We start from the raw sequence: 18242 nt of genomic DNA on the forward strand, positions 1-18242 counted from the left end.
AGTTATAACAAATTATAATGATTATATTGCACATAAAAACGTTTCACATCATATATTCAACACTACAGATTTGCAACACAAATTAAGTAAACGATTACCCAAGTATTGATGGTATTCTATTTTCAACTCATTCAAGATTTTTGGTTTTTCCTTTCGGTGCAAAGATGAACAGATTTTTGGCAGTTCCAACTCTTGAACAGACCACGTAAAGGTGCCCATGAGAAAAGCATGGAGATTGCAAATCTATCCCTACTACTTTCAAGGACTGTCCCTGAGTATTGTTAATGGACAGTGCAAATCCTGTTCTGTGTGATACTGTCTGCTGAGCCGTGTATCTATTACTAATCTGTGTGATACTGCCTGCTAAGCTGTGTATCTAATCCTATCCAGTGTGATACTGACTACAGAGCGGTGTATCTAATCCTATCCTGTGTGATACTGACTGTTGAACCGTGTATCTAATCCTATCCTGTGTGATACTGACTGCTGAGCTGTGCATCTAATCCTATCCTGTGTGATACTGACTGCTGAGCAGTGTATCTAATCCTATCCTGTGTGATACCATCTGCTTAGCCGTGTATCTATCCCTATCCTGTGTGATACTGACTACTGAGCCGTGTACATAATCCTATCATGTGTGTTACTGACTGCTCAGCCGTGTATTTAATACTACCATGTGATACTGACTGCTGAGCCGTGTATCTAATCCTATCATGTGTGATACTGACTGCAGAGCCGTGTATCTAATACTATTCTGTGTGATACTGTGCGCTGAGCCGTGTATCTAATTCTATCATGTGTGATACTGACTGCTGAGCCGTGTATCTATTCCTATCCTGTGTGATACTGCCTGCTAAGCTGTGTATCTAATCCTATCCTGTGTGATACTGACTGCTGAGCTGTGTATCTAATCCTATCCTGTGTGATACTGACTGCAGAGCCGTGTATCTAATCCTATTCTGTGTGATACTGTCTGCTGAGCCGTGTATCTAATACTACTCTGTGTGATACTGTGTGCTGATCTGTGTATCTAATCCTATCCTGTGTGATACTGACTGCTGAGCCATGTGTCTAATCCTCTCCTGTGCGATACTGACTGCTGAGCCGTGTATCTAATCCTATTCTGTGCAATACTGTCTGCTAAGCCGTGCATCTAATACTATTCTGTGTGATACTGTGTGCTGAGCTGTGTATCTAATCCTATCCTGTGTGATACTGACTGCAGAGCCGTGTATCTAATCCTGTTCTGTGTGATACTGTCTGCTGAGCCGTGTATCTAATACTAATCTGTGTGATACTGTGTGCTGAACTGTGTCTCTAATCCTATCATGTGTGATACTGTCTGCTGAGCCGTGTATCTATTCCTATCCTGTGTGATACTGACTGCTGAGCTGTGTATCTAATCCTATCCTGTGTGATAATGACTGCTGAGCTGTGTAACTAATCCTATCCTGTGTGATACTGACTGCTGAGCCATGTGTCTAATCCTCTCCTCTGTGATACTGACTGCTGAGCTGTGTATCTAATCCTATCCTGTGTGATACTAACTGCTGAGCCATGTATCTAATCCTATCCTGTGTGATACTGGGCTCCCCCTGCAGTCTGTGTCAGAGGGTGGTCTGTGTTGACACAGTAATAAATTGTGTTATTTCCAGCTTTACAAAAGGACGATAACACCATAGAAATGATAAGAATAATAGGCCAAATTGTTTGGTGAACTCGAACGTGCGGGGTTAAAAATTCACCTCACAACATAGCCTATGACGCTCTCGGGGTCCAGACGTGTGACTGTGCAAAAGTTTGTGGCTGTAGCTGCGACGGTGCGGATGCCAATCCCGGACATACACACATACAGTACGTACATACATACATAGACTTTTTCCCCATTATGTACCTAGGGGCAAAATTGTTTAATGAATTGGAACGCGTGGGGTTAAAATTTCGCCTCACAACATAGCCCATGACTCTCTCGGGGTCCAGACGTGTGACCGTGCAAAATTTTTTGGCTGTAGCTGCGACGGTGCAGATGCCAATTCCGGACATACACACATACAAACATACACACACATTCAGCTTTATATATTAGATTATTAAAGAACAACGTGGATGCTTGGTACCCACAGTAGATGGTAAATGGTGGCAAGGTGGCTCCTCAGTATACGGATATAATTCAATTCAGTATATTCATATATGCGTTACATTTAATTATATACATTTATTTCAGTAAAGGGAAATAATTCACCAAATTTACCTGGCTGATATCACATTTCGGATGGAAAAACCCAGTAATTTTATGATCCCTATTAATTGAGGAACTTAGGCTAGTTTCACAATAGCGTTCTTGGGCGCAGCACAGGGTCCCCGCTTAGCTCCGCCCGCGGCCAAGCCCCTTCAGGTCAGCTCCTCCTAGGATCGCATGACGCTGCATGTGATCAGCGTACCATATATTTAGCTTTGGTTACGCTGACCGTGCGCTGGTCTGATTTTGCTGGCGCAGCGCCCAGCGTACAAAAACGTGCTGTGTTACATTTTTGTGCGCTGGGCGCAGCGCCAGCAAAATCATACCAGCGTAGGTCAGCGTACCCAAAGCTAAATATACGGTACGCTGATCGCATGCAGTGTCATGCGATCCAAGGAGGAGCTGACCTTAGATGTTGCGGCCGGGGGCGGAGCTAAGTGGTGGCCCAGCGCTGCGCCCGAGAACGCAAGTGTGAAACTAGCCTTATTAGGCCATAAACAAATTGAAGAGGTTCTACATAAATATCTGATTAGATCTTAAAGGTGGGACATTTGACCTTAGAGCTGCAAAGTAAACTTATTTGGATAACTCACAAATAAATGTTAAGATCCATGCACATGCCCTCATGAAGGGGTAGTGGAGCTGAACAGACATCTGTCTGAGATGGTTTAGTGTATCCTGCATTGAGCAGGGGGTTGGACACGATGACCTTGAAGGTCTCTTCCAACTCTAACATGCTAGGATTCTGAGATAGATGCCTACGACGCATACCTATCACACATTTATGGTATAGCGTGTGGACATGTCATACATTTCTAATGTCAGAAAACCCCTTTAATTCCAAAATATCATTTTTTAAATTTTTTTTAAAAGAAAGAGTCCTGCTAATCCGCTTTTCTTGTCAGTGTCAAGAATTTATTGGAAAGCTTTTCTTCATAACAAAATGTGAAGTTAAAGGGGTTGTCCGGGCTTTTCACATAATCTCAGTACATATCTGGGCTGCAGAATTATGACAATAAGTAATTTACTTTCTGTCACTAGTTTGCACGGTTTTCTAGATATTCTGAACAGAACGTCCAAGGGGGGGGTGTTATGGCATTGAAATGAGAACTAGTCGTAACCTCCTACTCTACTCCAAACATGCCCTCTATAGCAACAACCCCACCCTCCATAGCTACAGGCCCTCCCCGTCCACATGAAGAAGCCCTCATCACACAGTAATGAATTCTTCCCCTCCAGCAGCCTAAGTGCAGAGAGCTGCTCCTCCCCCAGACACACACTGAACAGTTAGTTATCTATGGAAAGTGAAACTCTAGTGAGGAGGAGTGAAAATCGTCCTGTATTCTGGGCAACTCCATGATTACAATACATAACTCATTATCAGTAATTCCTTCCCTCAATGTCCCAGGTTGCTGGCAGCAGTGAGAACAGACTGTGTGATGGCCAGTGATGAGGGGCTGTAGCTTCTAATCTGCACAGGGGATGGCAGTCACTGATGTAATCTGCTGTGTGACAAAGCCTCTGCTGTGTGAATGAGACAGCTCTGTGTCACTGATGTCTTCACACAGCAGCAGATTTGGTGCAGTGTATGTGTGAGCACTGTGTCTCTAATGACAAATACTGATGGGAGCAGCCTGTCCCAGAATACAGGACGATTTTCCCTCCTCACTAGTTTCACTTTCCATAGATCACTGTTCAGCATGTGTCTGGGGGAGGAGCAGCTGGGTGGTCTGCTCTCTGCAGTGAGGCTGCTAGAGGGGGAGGATTTGTTATTGTGTGATGAGGGCTTCTTCATGTGGACAGGGAGGGCCTGTAGCTATGGAGGGTGGGGTTGTTGCTATTGAGGGCATGTTTGGAGTAGAGTAGGAGGTTACGACTAGTTCTCATTTCAATGCCATAACACAGCCCCCCTTGGACGTTCTGTTCAGAATATCTAGAAAACCGCGCAAACTAGTGACAGAAAGTAAATTACTTATTGTCATAATTCTTCAGCCCAGATATGTACTGAGATTATGTGAAAAGCCGGACAACCCCTTTAATAGGAATGTCCAGGCTTGGAGTTCAAGTCTGTAGTCACTATATGTGACTGCAGACTTGTGAATCCTGACAGCGCGCACAGTGAGCAATGTCAGGATACTCTATAGCTGGCGCTGGGTGGGGACATAACTACAAGCATGCGATTTGCATACAAGCGGTCACGTCTTTCAATAAGTGAAATGAGCGAGGATGGACAGTTCTAGTCAGAAAGTGGTCTGAAGTATTCAAATTGCAGTCATATGACTGCCCACTGTCGGTACCGGAGCATCCTCAGAGTGCGCACTATGCATGCTAGGTATTCCCAAGTCTGCAGTCACATAGAGAGACTGCATACTTGAACCCCAATCTTGGAAAACCCCGTAAGTTTGAAATTTAAGACATCTTCTGACGAAAAAAAATCAAAATGAATCAGCAGTGCATACATTTTATAATCCCTTGAAATTCAGTAGGGAAATGCAGATAACAGACTGACGTATCGGAAAACAAAGCTAATGAAGCGGCAGCGTGGAGGTGTCACTGCGAAGAGTGAAGTTGTTAGAGTGGCGCTGTTGTAACAAAAGAGAAAGCAGAGCAGTAAAGCCATGGAATGTGTCATTTTATTATAAGACTTTAATATTTTAATTTGCATACAAGATACAGCGTATCTTTAGATGTCCTCTTTTTGTTGTAAATCAACACAACTTTGATTTGATTCTGTCATAAATTATGCATTTAAACGTGGATACGTTGTATAGATAAGGGTTCCCCAACTCCAGTCCTTAAGGCCCACCAACAGGTCATGTTTTCAGGATTTCCTTAATATTGCCCAGGTGATGGAATTATTGCCTGGGCAATACTAAGGAAATCCTGAAAACATGACCTGTTGGTGGGCCTTGAGGACTGGAGTTGGGGAACCCAGGTATAGATGATTTATGAGCTCATTCTCTGAAAAAAAGTTAGAAACACAAAGGATTTTGGTGGCTTTACAGGAGCAAGTACTTAAACTTACATTTCAAAGTCTGACAAACTCTGGTCTTCAGAGGTTTGACTCAAATCTCCAGGGACCTAGAATGACAAAAGCAGAATACATTAGAATGTGTAGCAGAAAATAATTAAAGACAACTGTCTAAAGCATACTGAAGACACTCGGTTAGCCCACGAGCATACACCTTAACTGAGCACGTGCACTCATCATTAGTCATTATAAAAAAAAACCTAAGTACCTTTACTTAGGAAGTCACATTTAGTTTTTATGGGGGGGGGTATTCTAGAGATCAGTGAATTTGTTCAGATTTGGCCGCCGAATCTGAATTTGCCATATTCGTGCCATATTGGTTCCCTAGTCGTGCCGAATGCATGTGTGATCGGTTCTGAACATATTCGGTAAATTCTACTCCCATTGATTCTAATGACGTTTGCCTGTGTTCAACGAATACTGAAAAAACAATATTCGCCGCCGATAATATTCGGAACCGAATCCGCAAAAAATTCACTTAACTCTAGTATTGACAATGGCACATTAATTAATTGCCTCCATAGCCAATAATTAATAATAATAATTAATTGCCTCCATTTTTCAATAGTCTTAACTTTTTTATTTTTCATTGGACTTATCTAGATGAGGGCTTGATTTTTTCCAGGATGAGTTGTAGTTTTGAAGGACTCCATCCATTCTACCATATAATGTGCTGAAAAATGGTAAAAAAAAAATTCCAACTAAGATAAAATGGTGAAAACAATGCAATTTCGCAATTGTTCGGGGTTTGTTTTTGCGGTACTGATTGAATGGTAAAAATTACCTTTAAACATGACTCTCATCGGTCAGTACTATTATAGCGATACCAAACTTGCACAGATTTTTTTTGTTTCTTTTTGTGCATGTACATTAGGAATCTACTGTGACCTAGAGTTAACTTACAAACGGTGGTTCAAAGTCTGAGAACCCTTCAGAATTTTCCATTTTTCCACATAAATTTGACCTAAAACGAAGTCAGATTTTCATGCAAGATCTAAAAGTAGGTCAAATAAGTTAATTATTAGATTTTGTTATTTATTATCTCATATCATCCAAAATTACATGTTTGATTCACAAAAGTATGTGAACATTTAGGATAATCAGATATCTTGAAGATATCTGGTATTTTCAATCAATGGGATGACAATCAGTTGTGAGCTGATGACCTATTTTGTTTTAAGAACAGGAACCTATGAAAGTCTCAACTTCACAACATGTTTGTGGAAGTGTATCATCATATGAACAAAGCAGATTTCAGAAAACCTCATATGAAGAGTTGTTGATGCTCATCAGTCTGAAGGTTATAAAACGATCTCTATCCCCAGTCAAACAAATAGTGTGCAAACGGAGGAAATTCAAGATCATCATAACCCTTCCCAAGAATGGTCGATCAACACAGATCACTCGAAGACCAAGGTGTATTAACAGTCCACAACATCACGAAAGAACCCAAGGTAACCTCTAAGTAACTAAAGGCCTCTCTCACATTAGCTAATGTTAAAGTTCATGAATCTACTGAATAACCATGGCGTGCATGTAAGGATTGCAAGGAGAAAACCATTGCTACCTACCTGCAGTTTGCTAAAGATCATGTGGACAAGCCAGTAGACCATGAAAGTGTTATGATACTGAAATAGCACTGCTGGAAACCAGAGGCCGAAGAAGCAGGAAAATCAATCGGTAATAAATGTTCTTGGAGATGGCAAAGGAAACAATCCGGAGATAAATGAGAACAGTCCGAGTAAGAAAGTTCAGGAGCTGGAGACTGGAAGTAGACTAACAGCTAGACACAAGAGTCAAGCAATGAGTGAGGGATCCGTGTGGGTTTAAGTAGGCCCAAACAGAAAACAATATGGATTTCACAGGTTCAGAATCAGCCATCTTAGTAAAGGTCAATTGCAGAACACAACAGCAGCCTCTAGTGGTAAGGAGTGGTGGAACTGCAGCACAATTACCAAAGTGAACAATAGCAGCCACTAGTGGTCAAACTGTAGAAGGACAACAGGAATCCTGACGGAGAAATGTCTTGATAACTGATGAGTCCAAACTAGAGCTTTTTGTTTTAATTTAGAAGAATTAGGTTTTGAGAAAGAAAAACATTTACAGTAATTACAACATAAAAACCTTGAAACAGCAATGAAAGACTATGGCGGTTGTATTGTGGTTTGGATCTGTTTGGCTTCATCTGGATCAAAACAGCTTGCAAACACTTATGGCACCTACATTGTACCAGAAGCTGAAGTGTAGTACAAAGCAACAATTATCGTAATCATTTAGTGGCAGTTATTGCTGCACAAGGGGGTCACACCAAATAATAAAACCAAAGGTTCACATACATTTGCAACTCACAGACATGTTATTGGATAATTTGCTTTTTTTAAAAATTAGTTTAATATTTTTTGCTTATTTGTCAGATTTGGTTCTCTTTCGCTACGTTTAGGACTTGTGTGAAAATCTGATGTAATTTTAGGTCAAATACATGCAAAAATAATAATTTCTGATGGATTCACAAACTTTCATGCACCACTGTATTACTGGTGCTATCAAGCAGAGCTCCTTACTGTACCAAACGTCCTAATATTTTTGGACAGGCTTTTGACATTTTCATTCTTTTTATAAATTTCTCATACAGCGCACAAGAATGTAGACAATTGAAGGCCGTACACTTAAGGGTGCCCTTTCCTACTCGAGCATAAAAGTGTCCTGCGCACAAAATATGATTCACATTGACAAAGTGTGATACAATTGGTGAGTAAGAACCTGAATAACCTGTACAGAACATCGACCTCAACCCTTGCTGAAAACCTAAGGGATTAACTAGAACATTAAATGGGTTATTAGTGACTTTGAGGGGTTTTTTTGGATTTAGGGCTAAGAACTTACCGATAAGTAGTTGCTAACTACCTGCCTGTTCTGCCTTGTAACAATATTTTCCGTCTGTTGTCAGCAATTATTCTGCTCCTGGTGATGTCAAATCAATAGAGCTGCTTCTTCCCTTCAGCTCTGTCAACGCCAATGTCATGCTGAGCGGCAGCCGGCTCCCCACTACCTAACAGCAGGGAGGCTACTGTCAATCGGCATGTTGTCAGCAGTGACGCTCCGTTGACAGAGCAGACCTGAAGTGAAGGTGGTGTACTGTTGATGCGAGGTCAAATAAAGATGGAGAATAGTTGTCTGAGCCGGAACACATTGTTACAGAGTAGATCAGGCAGGTAGTTAGCAACTACCGGCCGGTAAGTTCTAAGCCCCGTAGCAAAAAAACCCTAAGTCCTGGATACCCCCTTTAACTGCAAACCAAACCTTCTTGTCCAATAGCAATGACTGCTATAGCCATTAAAGGGTTCCAACATCAAATTTATGCCTTAATTTTAAAATGTGATGTCAAACAAGCTCATTTGGGTGCGATGGCCATTAAAAAATAGTCCAATAGTACAAAACCAATAAACGGCTAAGTGGAACAATTTTTCCATAAAACATCAAATGATTTTGTAATTTGACGGGGAAACATTTGGTCTTTGAACCTGTTTTAAGAAGTCTATAAACTAAATCCTTTTAAATTAATTTATTAACCTTCTATCTCCCTACTTGAGCAGGCATCGCTGCGGTTTTCTCTCATTTTCTTCACCATCATAAAATTGTTGTATGTTTGCTTCTGAGATGCGCTAAACACTGCGGTCTACCCCATGAGGATGACAGATGGCGCACTTACTGAAGGAGTGAGCAAGCAATAACAGTGCTCTGCTAGGAAATCGATGACACAAATTTCCAAATAACTATCAAATGCTACCAATCTATTCGGATTTATTTGTAATGTTCAGAGAACATATTCAACTTTTATGACTCAAATTGCTGAATATTTAAATGCTGCATTATACATTAGGCAAGGAAAGTGGGCTTGGAACATAAAAGGCTTGAGGTAGAATATGCAAAGCATGGCTCAGACATCACATTTAGCTGGATAAACTTTACACATTAAGGTTCATATGAGGACATCTTACCTAGAAGTAATAAAGTTGCGGCTTTGTTATGTAACAAGTATCAGATGGGTTATGTTATTTCATTATTTTTAGATCAGCAAAGTAAACTATAATTATTATTATTATTATTATTATTATTATTATTATTATTATTATTATTATTAACATTTCTGCCATTCTTAAAGGGAATCTATCAGCAGGATTTCACACCCCAATCTATTTATATGGGCATGTAGCTCTTTCAAAGACAAGTCCAGTAATATCTTAACTTGATCAGTCCATATCTCCATCACTGGGAAATCAGCCTTTGAATTGATATGCAAATGAGGCTGAAAAGCTATTTGTAGATCTGAAGCCTCTGCCACTCCAGCTCTATTACCTGCCCAGTGCTGCCTCCTTCTGCTTGACAGCTCCTTTACCAGAAGTCACCCAGCAAAGGGTAGCTAATCAAGCAGGAGGAGGCAGGGCGGAGTTGTGTGGGTGATAGAGCTGGAATGACCAAAGCTGTCATTTCAAATCCTGATTTCTCATCAACGGAAAAACTAACTAGCCACGTAAAGATATCACTGGACTTGTTTTTGAAAAAGCTACATACACACATAAATAGTTTGGGGAGTAGAATCTTGCTGGCAGGGTCACTTTAAAGGGAATCTGTCAGCAAGATCAACCCACCAGACTGCACACATGCTAAATTCTTCAACGCTTCTATATCATCTGTCTTTGAATTACACTGCATTCTCAAGAAATTAGTATTTTTTAGCCATATGCAAATGAGTCTTTAAGTGCTCTGGGTGAGACAAGAGAACTTAACTAGTCACTGCCTACTCAGGTTGTTTCCCCAGCAGCATCAGCCTCTTTAGTTTGACAGATAGCTCACTGTTTGATTTCTTTGCCTGGCTTCTCACAGTGAGCTAACAATCTAAAGTGGCTGGAGCTGGGTAGGGAAACAACCTAGGCAGACAAAGACTTGTTAAGTGCACTGCCACGCCCAGATCACCTAACACATCACTTGCACATGAATCAAAGCGCTAATTTCTCGAGAATGCAGCAACAGGTTGAAATGTAAAGTGCTTCAAGCCCATAAATTCAGGGATAGTTTCTAGGGGGGAGGAGGAGACAGATTTTACTAACAGAATTGCTTTACAAGGTAACAAAAAAGAAAAGAAAAACAAGCATCAAACTTACAAATGACCTTTAAACAGATAACAAAGGGGCTAAATTGCACATATATCCTACTAAAAAACGTTTTGATGCTGAATCTTACTTTATTTATCTTACTTCCAAAACTAGAAGTCCATGCAGACTGCGTTTCCTCCCTCTACTAACCTACCGGCGACCGATATTGCCTTTTCCGTAAGTGGTTCTACCATAATTCCCAAAAAGCACGCTTTCTGTCCTGGGGTACCGGTAAGATATTGATGACGTATCCTAAGGATAAGCCATCAATTTGAAAGTCACAATTAACACGTTTAAAGTGTTTACTGTGCTTTTTCACTTTGCGTCTTTTCTGTTTTTTTTTTTTTCAAAGCATTTATCGTTTATCTAACATATAACATTTTGCAAAAACATATACTGTCTTCATTGCTACTCATCCAATTAATCTTCAACCGCAAGTGAAAAATCGGTACACAATAAAGAATGCTTACCGGCCCTCTGAGATCAATAAGTTCTTGCCTCATTTGTGACACAAGCGCTTCTTTTGCAATGAGAGTACGATGAAGCCTTTCATTGAATTCAATTAACTCTCCGTGCATTTCAGCAACCTGAAAAAAAAGGGGGGACGGCGTCAGACCCATAAATCTGCACACACAGATCTCAACATTTATCATTATAATGACTCTAGAAATTGAAGCATATGATACACATAAAAGAGTTACTATCCTGCTTGGCTTTGGGAAGACAACCCATCATAATAATCGCGGCAAGTCAGACCAATTTCTGCTGGCGTATTGACTACCCCGGGATTGTGAGAAATATGTTTGCTTGCTTTCAATGAGCTTTTAAGTGACAACCGTTTCTTGAAATGAACATCAGTTCCGAAAGTGAAGATCAATTACAGGAAGCAATACTGCAGTCTTTGAAACATTAGTGTGTTTAGATCAAAGATCGCGGCGTCGACAGGTTTCAGCATAAATCACTTTTAATGAATTTGTATTTCTTCTGGCTTGGGAGGAAAACTAGTTCTATAATTGACTTGTTAAGATACTTTTTAAGCATCAAAGCTCAAGAGTGCAAGTAACCATAATGGGAATAAAAAAAAAAAACAATAGCCTTTACTTAAAATCTAGTGCCCATACCCTTCGGGGTTGTGCGCAAGGGACACATTCGCTGCAGAATTTACAAAATCCAAAGCAGCTCTTGACAAGATACATCTTGAATGACTTATCCGAGGTTGGTCTTCTTCTCATTTCTCCATGTGTGTATCGGAAACGACCCATCAATCTCCGGCAGTGGGTGTGGAGAGATTTCCGGGGACTGGCCTCCTTCACTAGCCATCCGAGACACACTGACCACGATTCATCAAGACCAGCGATGTTCACACCAATGGGTGCGTCTAAGGAAGTGGTGTGCACCTCCGTGTGTGCCTCGCCACAAATCTTACTTCACTCGGTGACTGAAATAAGATTTATGGGGTAAGGATTGCCACAGCTCGTCATGAAATAGGCGAGCTTTGGTGGCACACCCCCATCCTCCCCCTGTCCTGCCTTAACTCTGGACATTTTCTCAAAGCTGGGTGAAAATTCCAAAAGTGGAGAAAATGTTTGTGACTTTTCAAAGAGCTTTACGCCACAATTCTGGCTACACTCCATGTATGTTGTCTAGGAAATGTGTTTCAGAAACGGCTGCAATCAAGGTGTCTAATTCATGCCGTCCATAGTTCGGGCAGCATGAAACTACTGTCGGGTTCCCAATAAATCTGGTTATAGCAAAAGATCAAACAACATGGTATAAAATGAACATGTGGAATAAACACTTCTATGATAAAATTCCACCATTTTTAAGCAGTTGAAAACACACTGATCCATGCTCACCCGCAAAATGTATCTAGAGAAAAAACAAAGGCAAATACCATCACATACATAATATTTTATTTCCCTTTGACTTTTTTTTCCTCCTGTAAATGTCTTACAATACAAAATAGCAGAAGAGAAGATTTTTCTTTTTTATTTTGGAACAATTAAAGAACCACTTCTGTTTACCTAAAAAATAAAAATTGTGAAAAGACATCGAACTAATTAACTTTATAGTGTGGGAAGATACTTTGTCAGCATATTCACCTACTAACGATTATGTAAGCGATTTAAAAAGATATAGAAAAATAGGAAAAATGGGTAAAAAAAATATCACACAATTTTTCTGCATTCTCAGTGTTGACAATAAGAACTGACAGCAATTGTAATAACATGCTTTTGTGTGGTACGGTAATTACAGATGATTGGGGATTTACCTACGTGCAAAATAAATGGCCATTGTCGTTTCAACAAACTTTGCATAAATCATAGCACAGGCGTATAAGAAACTTTGGAATTCATTTGATCAGAAAAATCCACTTCCTGACCCTCCTACCCCATTTCCTGAACTCATCATCCATTCTGAGAAACAGTTCTAATCTGTTTTAATCAGAGCAAGTCGACTGCCAGTACAGTGAGTGTCAGGCTGGACATTATATGGAAGTCTATGGAAACGTGTTGAGAAAAGAGCAGCAGTTAGCATAGCATGACAGGAAGATGCATGAAGACTGAGATGCAGATTCCAGCAAATGCATTTTAATTTAGCACTGGATTCACAGCCGCACAGCTCAGTACTGCTATATCATTTCTTCCACGCTACTGCTGCTTTTTTCAGTGCACCACAGAAAAAGAAAAGCAAAAGTCCATTTCCCTGTGCCTGTGTGTATAGGAGACATCATTGCAGCTGATTTCCACCCATGAGTTCAGAGAAAACTGAAAATTAGAGATGGAGCCTGTAGAGGAGGAAACTGGCGTAAAATACAAGATTCAAGTCATATAATGGCCAGAAGTGCTGGGTTTTTTTTTTACTCATGTACAAACCACATGATGGACAATTTTGAGAAGTTTTCTTAAATGACTGGTATGCTTTAAAATAAATTAAATCATTCTAAAGCAAACATACGGTACTTGTACAGGAACGGAAAAACGAACAGGGTAGAAACAAAAGAGCACAAAAGTAATGAGCGGATAATGCTCTATAGGAAAATGCTGACCTTTCTTTTATATTAATTATAGAGAGGAGCGTAAATTTGGACCAAACCTGGGATTTTTATTGACGGGTAGAGCTTCTAGGCAAGAAGCCCAACATCTCTTATGAGATTTAAATGTTGATCAACAATAGGAACAAACTGTGTTTATGTTACAGAGGGATGTAGAAAGCTGAGGTCACCATTATTCCGAGAGCTCTGTGCTGTCGTCAAACGAGAATAATGAATAGAAAACTGTACAAAGCAAAATCAATATATTAATGGCCTTCATCCTTCTTAACAACGAAAGTAGAGTGCCTAGCATAATGGTTAAATGTACGTGTGAAAGGCAGACTCACCAAATCCAGACTGATGCACTAGCAGGATGCAGCAGGCCTCCAATGATAAAGGCTTGGGGCAGCACAGGTGACCCACTGATGAAGACAGCCAGTATCCAAAAGAAAAAAAGAGGAGCTGGCTGCCTAGAGGGAAAAATGCCCACAGATAAGGCTTGCATAGGACATCAGTCACACAGTGCGGTGCAAAGTGTCTGAACAGCCTATTGATCACGCCCATAGTATTAGCAGGCGGGCTTGTTCTGCACTATATACATGCATCACACAGAAAAAAACCAAGCCAACATAAAGAGGCCCTGCTGCATCCTGCAAAAATGATAAAAAGTGCAAAAAGATAAAAGATGAATTTTACACAACCCTGTGTAGAGACCCTGATTTTCTCTACACATGGTAGCACTGCAGTGTATCGTACGAACGATCTGATGATCACAGTGTCAAAAAAATGCAGTAAAAAGAGAAAAAAGTTTTAAAAAATATAAAAAAATAAATATTATATAAAAAGCTGAAATCACCCATCGCCCTTTTAAAAATAAAGCAATTAAATAAATAAATACACATATTTTGTATCGCTGCATTTGTAAAAGTCTGATATCCGTAAAAACATAAGATCATCGCGCAAAAAAAATAAGCCCTATATCCCGAAAATTGAAAACGTGGACACAAGCAAAAAAAAAAAAAAAAAAAATATTCACAAATTTCTAAAGAAAATTTCACCACTTAAATAAAAAAAAAAAAAGAAAAAAAACAAAAAAAAAAATATACATGATTGGTATCTGTGTATTCATACTGGTCTGGAGAATCATATTACCAGGTCAGTTTTACCATATAATAAATATGATAAATCAAAAAAACAGAAAAAATTATGGAAGTGGACTTTTTGGCAATTTCAATGCACTTGGATTTTTTTTTAAACATTTTTCAGTGCATCATATTATAGAATGAATGGTGTCATTGAACAATACAATTTGGCCCTCAAAAAGCAAGCCCTAATCCAGCAATGTGTATGGAAAAGTAAAAAAAAAAAAGTTATGGCTCTTGGAAGAAGGAGGGGAAAAAAACTAATTCAAAAAAGAAAATTGGCAGCAAAGTGAAGATGTTAACAACATAAAAATATTGCAGTTATTTGAAGAATTATAATTTTGGAAAATCTATTATTTCTTTCTGTCTACATTTGCAATATTGTATGTTGGCTCTTACAGGGTGCTCAGATGACAGGTGTTGAACAAGTCATAGTGGCTATATAAGGAGTGACCTCAATATTCATTTACGCACTTCAATAGGAATTTTTGAAGACCCTTCAAAGTTTTATTTTTTCTAATGGCACAAGGATGGTAGAATGAAAACAGGCACAAGAATCTAGTTTTCTCACTCATATCACATACCACGTGCTGTGACTAAGGACACTTGCAGTACTAAAAACAAGCCATCAAGTTGTGATATACTTTGTGTTGTAAAGCATCCGATACCGGACTTTCTTTTTCTGTTATTGGACAATGTGACAACATCACACAAAGATGTGTTTTAGCATCAGGCACCAAAATGTTCCGAGCAGATTCATGGAGTGGTGCAAGTTGTGAGGAAGTGGACTCCGCGGTTCAGACTGTTCCATCTTTACCGGGATCTGTGCCAATGAAGTCTGCCTCTATTGCTATGTCCTACTGTATTTATCATGTGGAAGGTGCTGGTGATAGAGCAGATTTTATGGCTAATATCACTGGGTGGTACAATTTCTGTCCAGCCAAGGATGGGATGGCTGGGACCTGCCTAGTCAAGAATGGGTGAATGTGCTGTCCAACAGTTCAAGCAAGAATAATCAGCTCCTTGCTTTGGACAATGGGGCAGTAATACAACCCTCCGTAAACTCCCAGTTATTCATGGGAGTTGCCAATTAATGCTTGGTCTACTCCTTGTGCTCAGGTGTTTCTCCTGTTGTTCTGATCCTGATCCTGTCTGTGACTCAAACCTGCTTGTTCTTCAATCCCTCCTGACTTTGACCACGGCTAGCCTGACTGTGCTACTTGATCGCCTGGTATCTGACCCTAGTTGCAAGTCTGGCCCAATTTTGTCTATTAATTCTGTTTTGTCCCTCCTGATACTGACCTAACTTTGTTTAACATTGAGCTTGAGGCTCACTCCTCCAGCCAGTAGATACTCCGTTAACACAACCCAGAGGACCCTGTTGCAAGTGCAGATCAGTGGCTAAAGGGTGAGGATCGACGTTTTTCTGGGATGTGCCAAATGGAGTGGATTGAGTCAAGTCTGTCCAACGTAGCATTTTTGAGCTAACGACTTGTGAAACACTTAACACAGACTTGTTTTCCCAGCACATCCCATAGAAAATCGATCAGATTGAAAACTGAGACATTTTAAGGCAAAGTCAACACCTTGAATTCTTTGTCAAGTTCCTCAAAAAATACCAGAGCAATGTCTGCAGTTTAGCAGGGCTCACTACCCTGATTAAGAAGGCCACTGCCATTACACAATACTATTGCCATGAAGTATTGTTTTTAAGCTCACAAGCCCATTGAAGGCTCTTTCAATATTGGACAGACAAATTAGTGTAAATGCAGCTCTTCTGTGGGAACAGATAATACGGGCTTTCCCATGTCCTTCAATCCGCATCAATGAGCATTGGGCGTTCATGACCCTGTCATTGGTTCATCAGTTATCCTTCTACAGAGGCCAGCAAGGTTCTAACCACTACTAATAATCGGGTACATGCTATAAAAACCTGCCATTTTAGAGAAGATCTGAGCCAGTCATCTAGCCATCACCATTTGTCCCCAGACAAAAGTAGTTCAGATCTGTAGGTTTGCCCAATTTTTCCAGTTTCCACTACATCAACTTCAATTTGCTACCTGATATGCCACCTTTGGACACATGCTATTGTAATGAGGTTCTCCTTGTTATCGACTTCACCTCGATGGTCAATTTCCACATGATTTTGCTCCACAACCATTGACCCACAGCAAATAGGTCAAGCTTCAGATGTGCAGCAAGCCGTAATGTGTAGCTGCAACTTCAAGGTGAGGCCACTCAGTCAGACTTAATTCAGATTTTTTATGCAGGTGTTGTAGATAAAATAGGAATGGATTTAAAAAAAGTGTAGTAATATTTTCTTTCCAGTAATGGTATGGTCACACAAATTTTCAGTTATTTTGACTTTGAAGTGGACCCGTTTAAAAATTCATGTAAAAAAAGAATTCAGTATGATCATAACCCATGGATCCCTACTTGGTTCTGGTTTCAAAATAGACTCAGAAAACCAAAATTATACCCCTGAACTTATTTTTTTTTGCCAATGGGTAACAATGGGTTTTGCTGCCATACATTTTGTGTGGTTTTGAAATATCAAAACCAGGCTTCAATATTTTTATCTGTAAAGTCAACTGCCCAACTGTAACTACGGTCAGTGAAGAATGATGCCAGCTGTGACTGTGAAGACCCTGTTGTTCCCTTATTATGTTATCATTTCAGCAGCACAAGATAGCATGAAAAGCCTGGGCCACAGTTCTAAGAATATAACACTTTAGCGCAGTCAAATTGCTCTGCTGCAATTAAGTGACATTAAAATCATTTGAGACAATGGGGGGGCAAGGTACTGAAATTTCCTGCTGACGGCACACAACGCTTATGTGCAAAGATGACCTGATATCTGATGTAAAATCACTTGGAAATAGATTTTGAATGGCAACAGACCACAATTGGAAATACATTTATTATGAAATAATAAGATACGGAAAAACTGGTTATGGAGTATCTTGTCATTATAACCGTGCTATTCATGATGGATTTTGAAAAGTAAAAGCTACTAAACATTATTATAGACAGAAAAATACACAATTGTTAAAAAAAAATTAAAAATATATTAAAATCCACCACATTTTAATTTAAACTTCTGTTTTACAAAACATATGTGAGTTATAGAATTATCTATTTTTACAACATTAATAACTGGGAGATCAGTGCACAACAATTATATATTTAAACTAGCTGAAGAGCCCGGCGCTGCCCGGGCATAGTAACTATCTGTGGTCAGTTATAGCAAGTTATAATTATCCTCCATCCCATAGTCCCGTGCCCATATACCCATCATACATATCCTCCATCCCATAGTCGAGTGCCCATATACCCATCACACATCCTCCATCCCATAGTCCAATGCCCATATACCCATCACACATCCTACATCCCATAGGCCCGTGCCCATATACCCATCATACATATCCTCCATCCCATAGTCGAGTGCCCATATACCCATCACACATTCTCCATCCCATAGTCCCATGCCCATATACCCATCATACATATTCTCCATCCCATAGTCAAGTGCCCATATACCCATCACACATCCTTCATCCCATAGTCCCATGCCCATATACCCATCACACAACCTCCATCCCATAGTCCCATTCCCATATACCCATCATACATATTTGTC

At 39.9% G+C, this 18242-nt stretch overlaps 1 protein-coding gene across 3 annotated transcripts in view; it reads right to left on the reverse strand.

The window, feature by feature from the left end:
- SNX29 (sorting nexin 29) overlaps positions 1–18242 on the reverse strand; it is a 520598-nt gene that overhangs the window by 213741 nt on the left and 288615 nt on the right. For all 3 annotated transcript variants that reach the window (XR_012219883.1, XM_073542894.1, XM_073542895.1), the window contains exons 16-17: positions 10894–11010; positions 5265–5320 (exon numbers count right to left, since the gene is read on the reverse strand). Coding sequence is in view for 2 of the 3 variants with exons in the window: in XM_073542894.1 (XP_073398995.1) it covers positions 5265–5320; positions 10894–11010 (173 nt within the window). In the remaining variant the exon portion in view is untranslated. The remainder of the gene's footprint in view (positions 1–5264; positions 5321–10893; positions 11011–18242) is intronic.

This window comes from Dendrobates tinctorius, unplaced genomic scaffold, assembly GCF_039654945.1.
Source record: "Dendrobates tinctorius isolate UK_male_01 unplaced genomic scaffold, ASM3965494v1 ptg000129l, whole genome shotgun sequence".
Classification (NCBI taxonomy): Eukaryota; Metazoa; Chordata; class Amphibia; order Anura; family Dendrobatidae; genus Dendrobates; species Dendrobates tinctorius.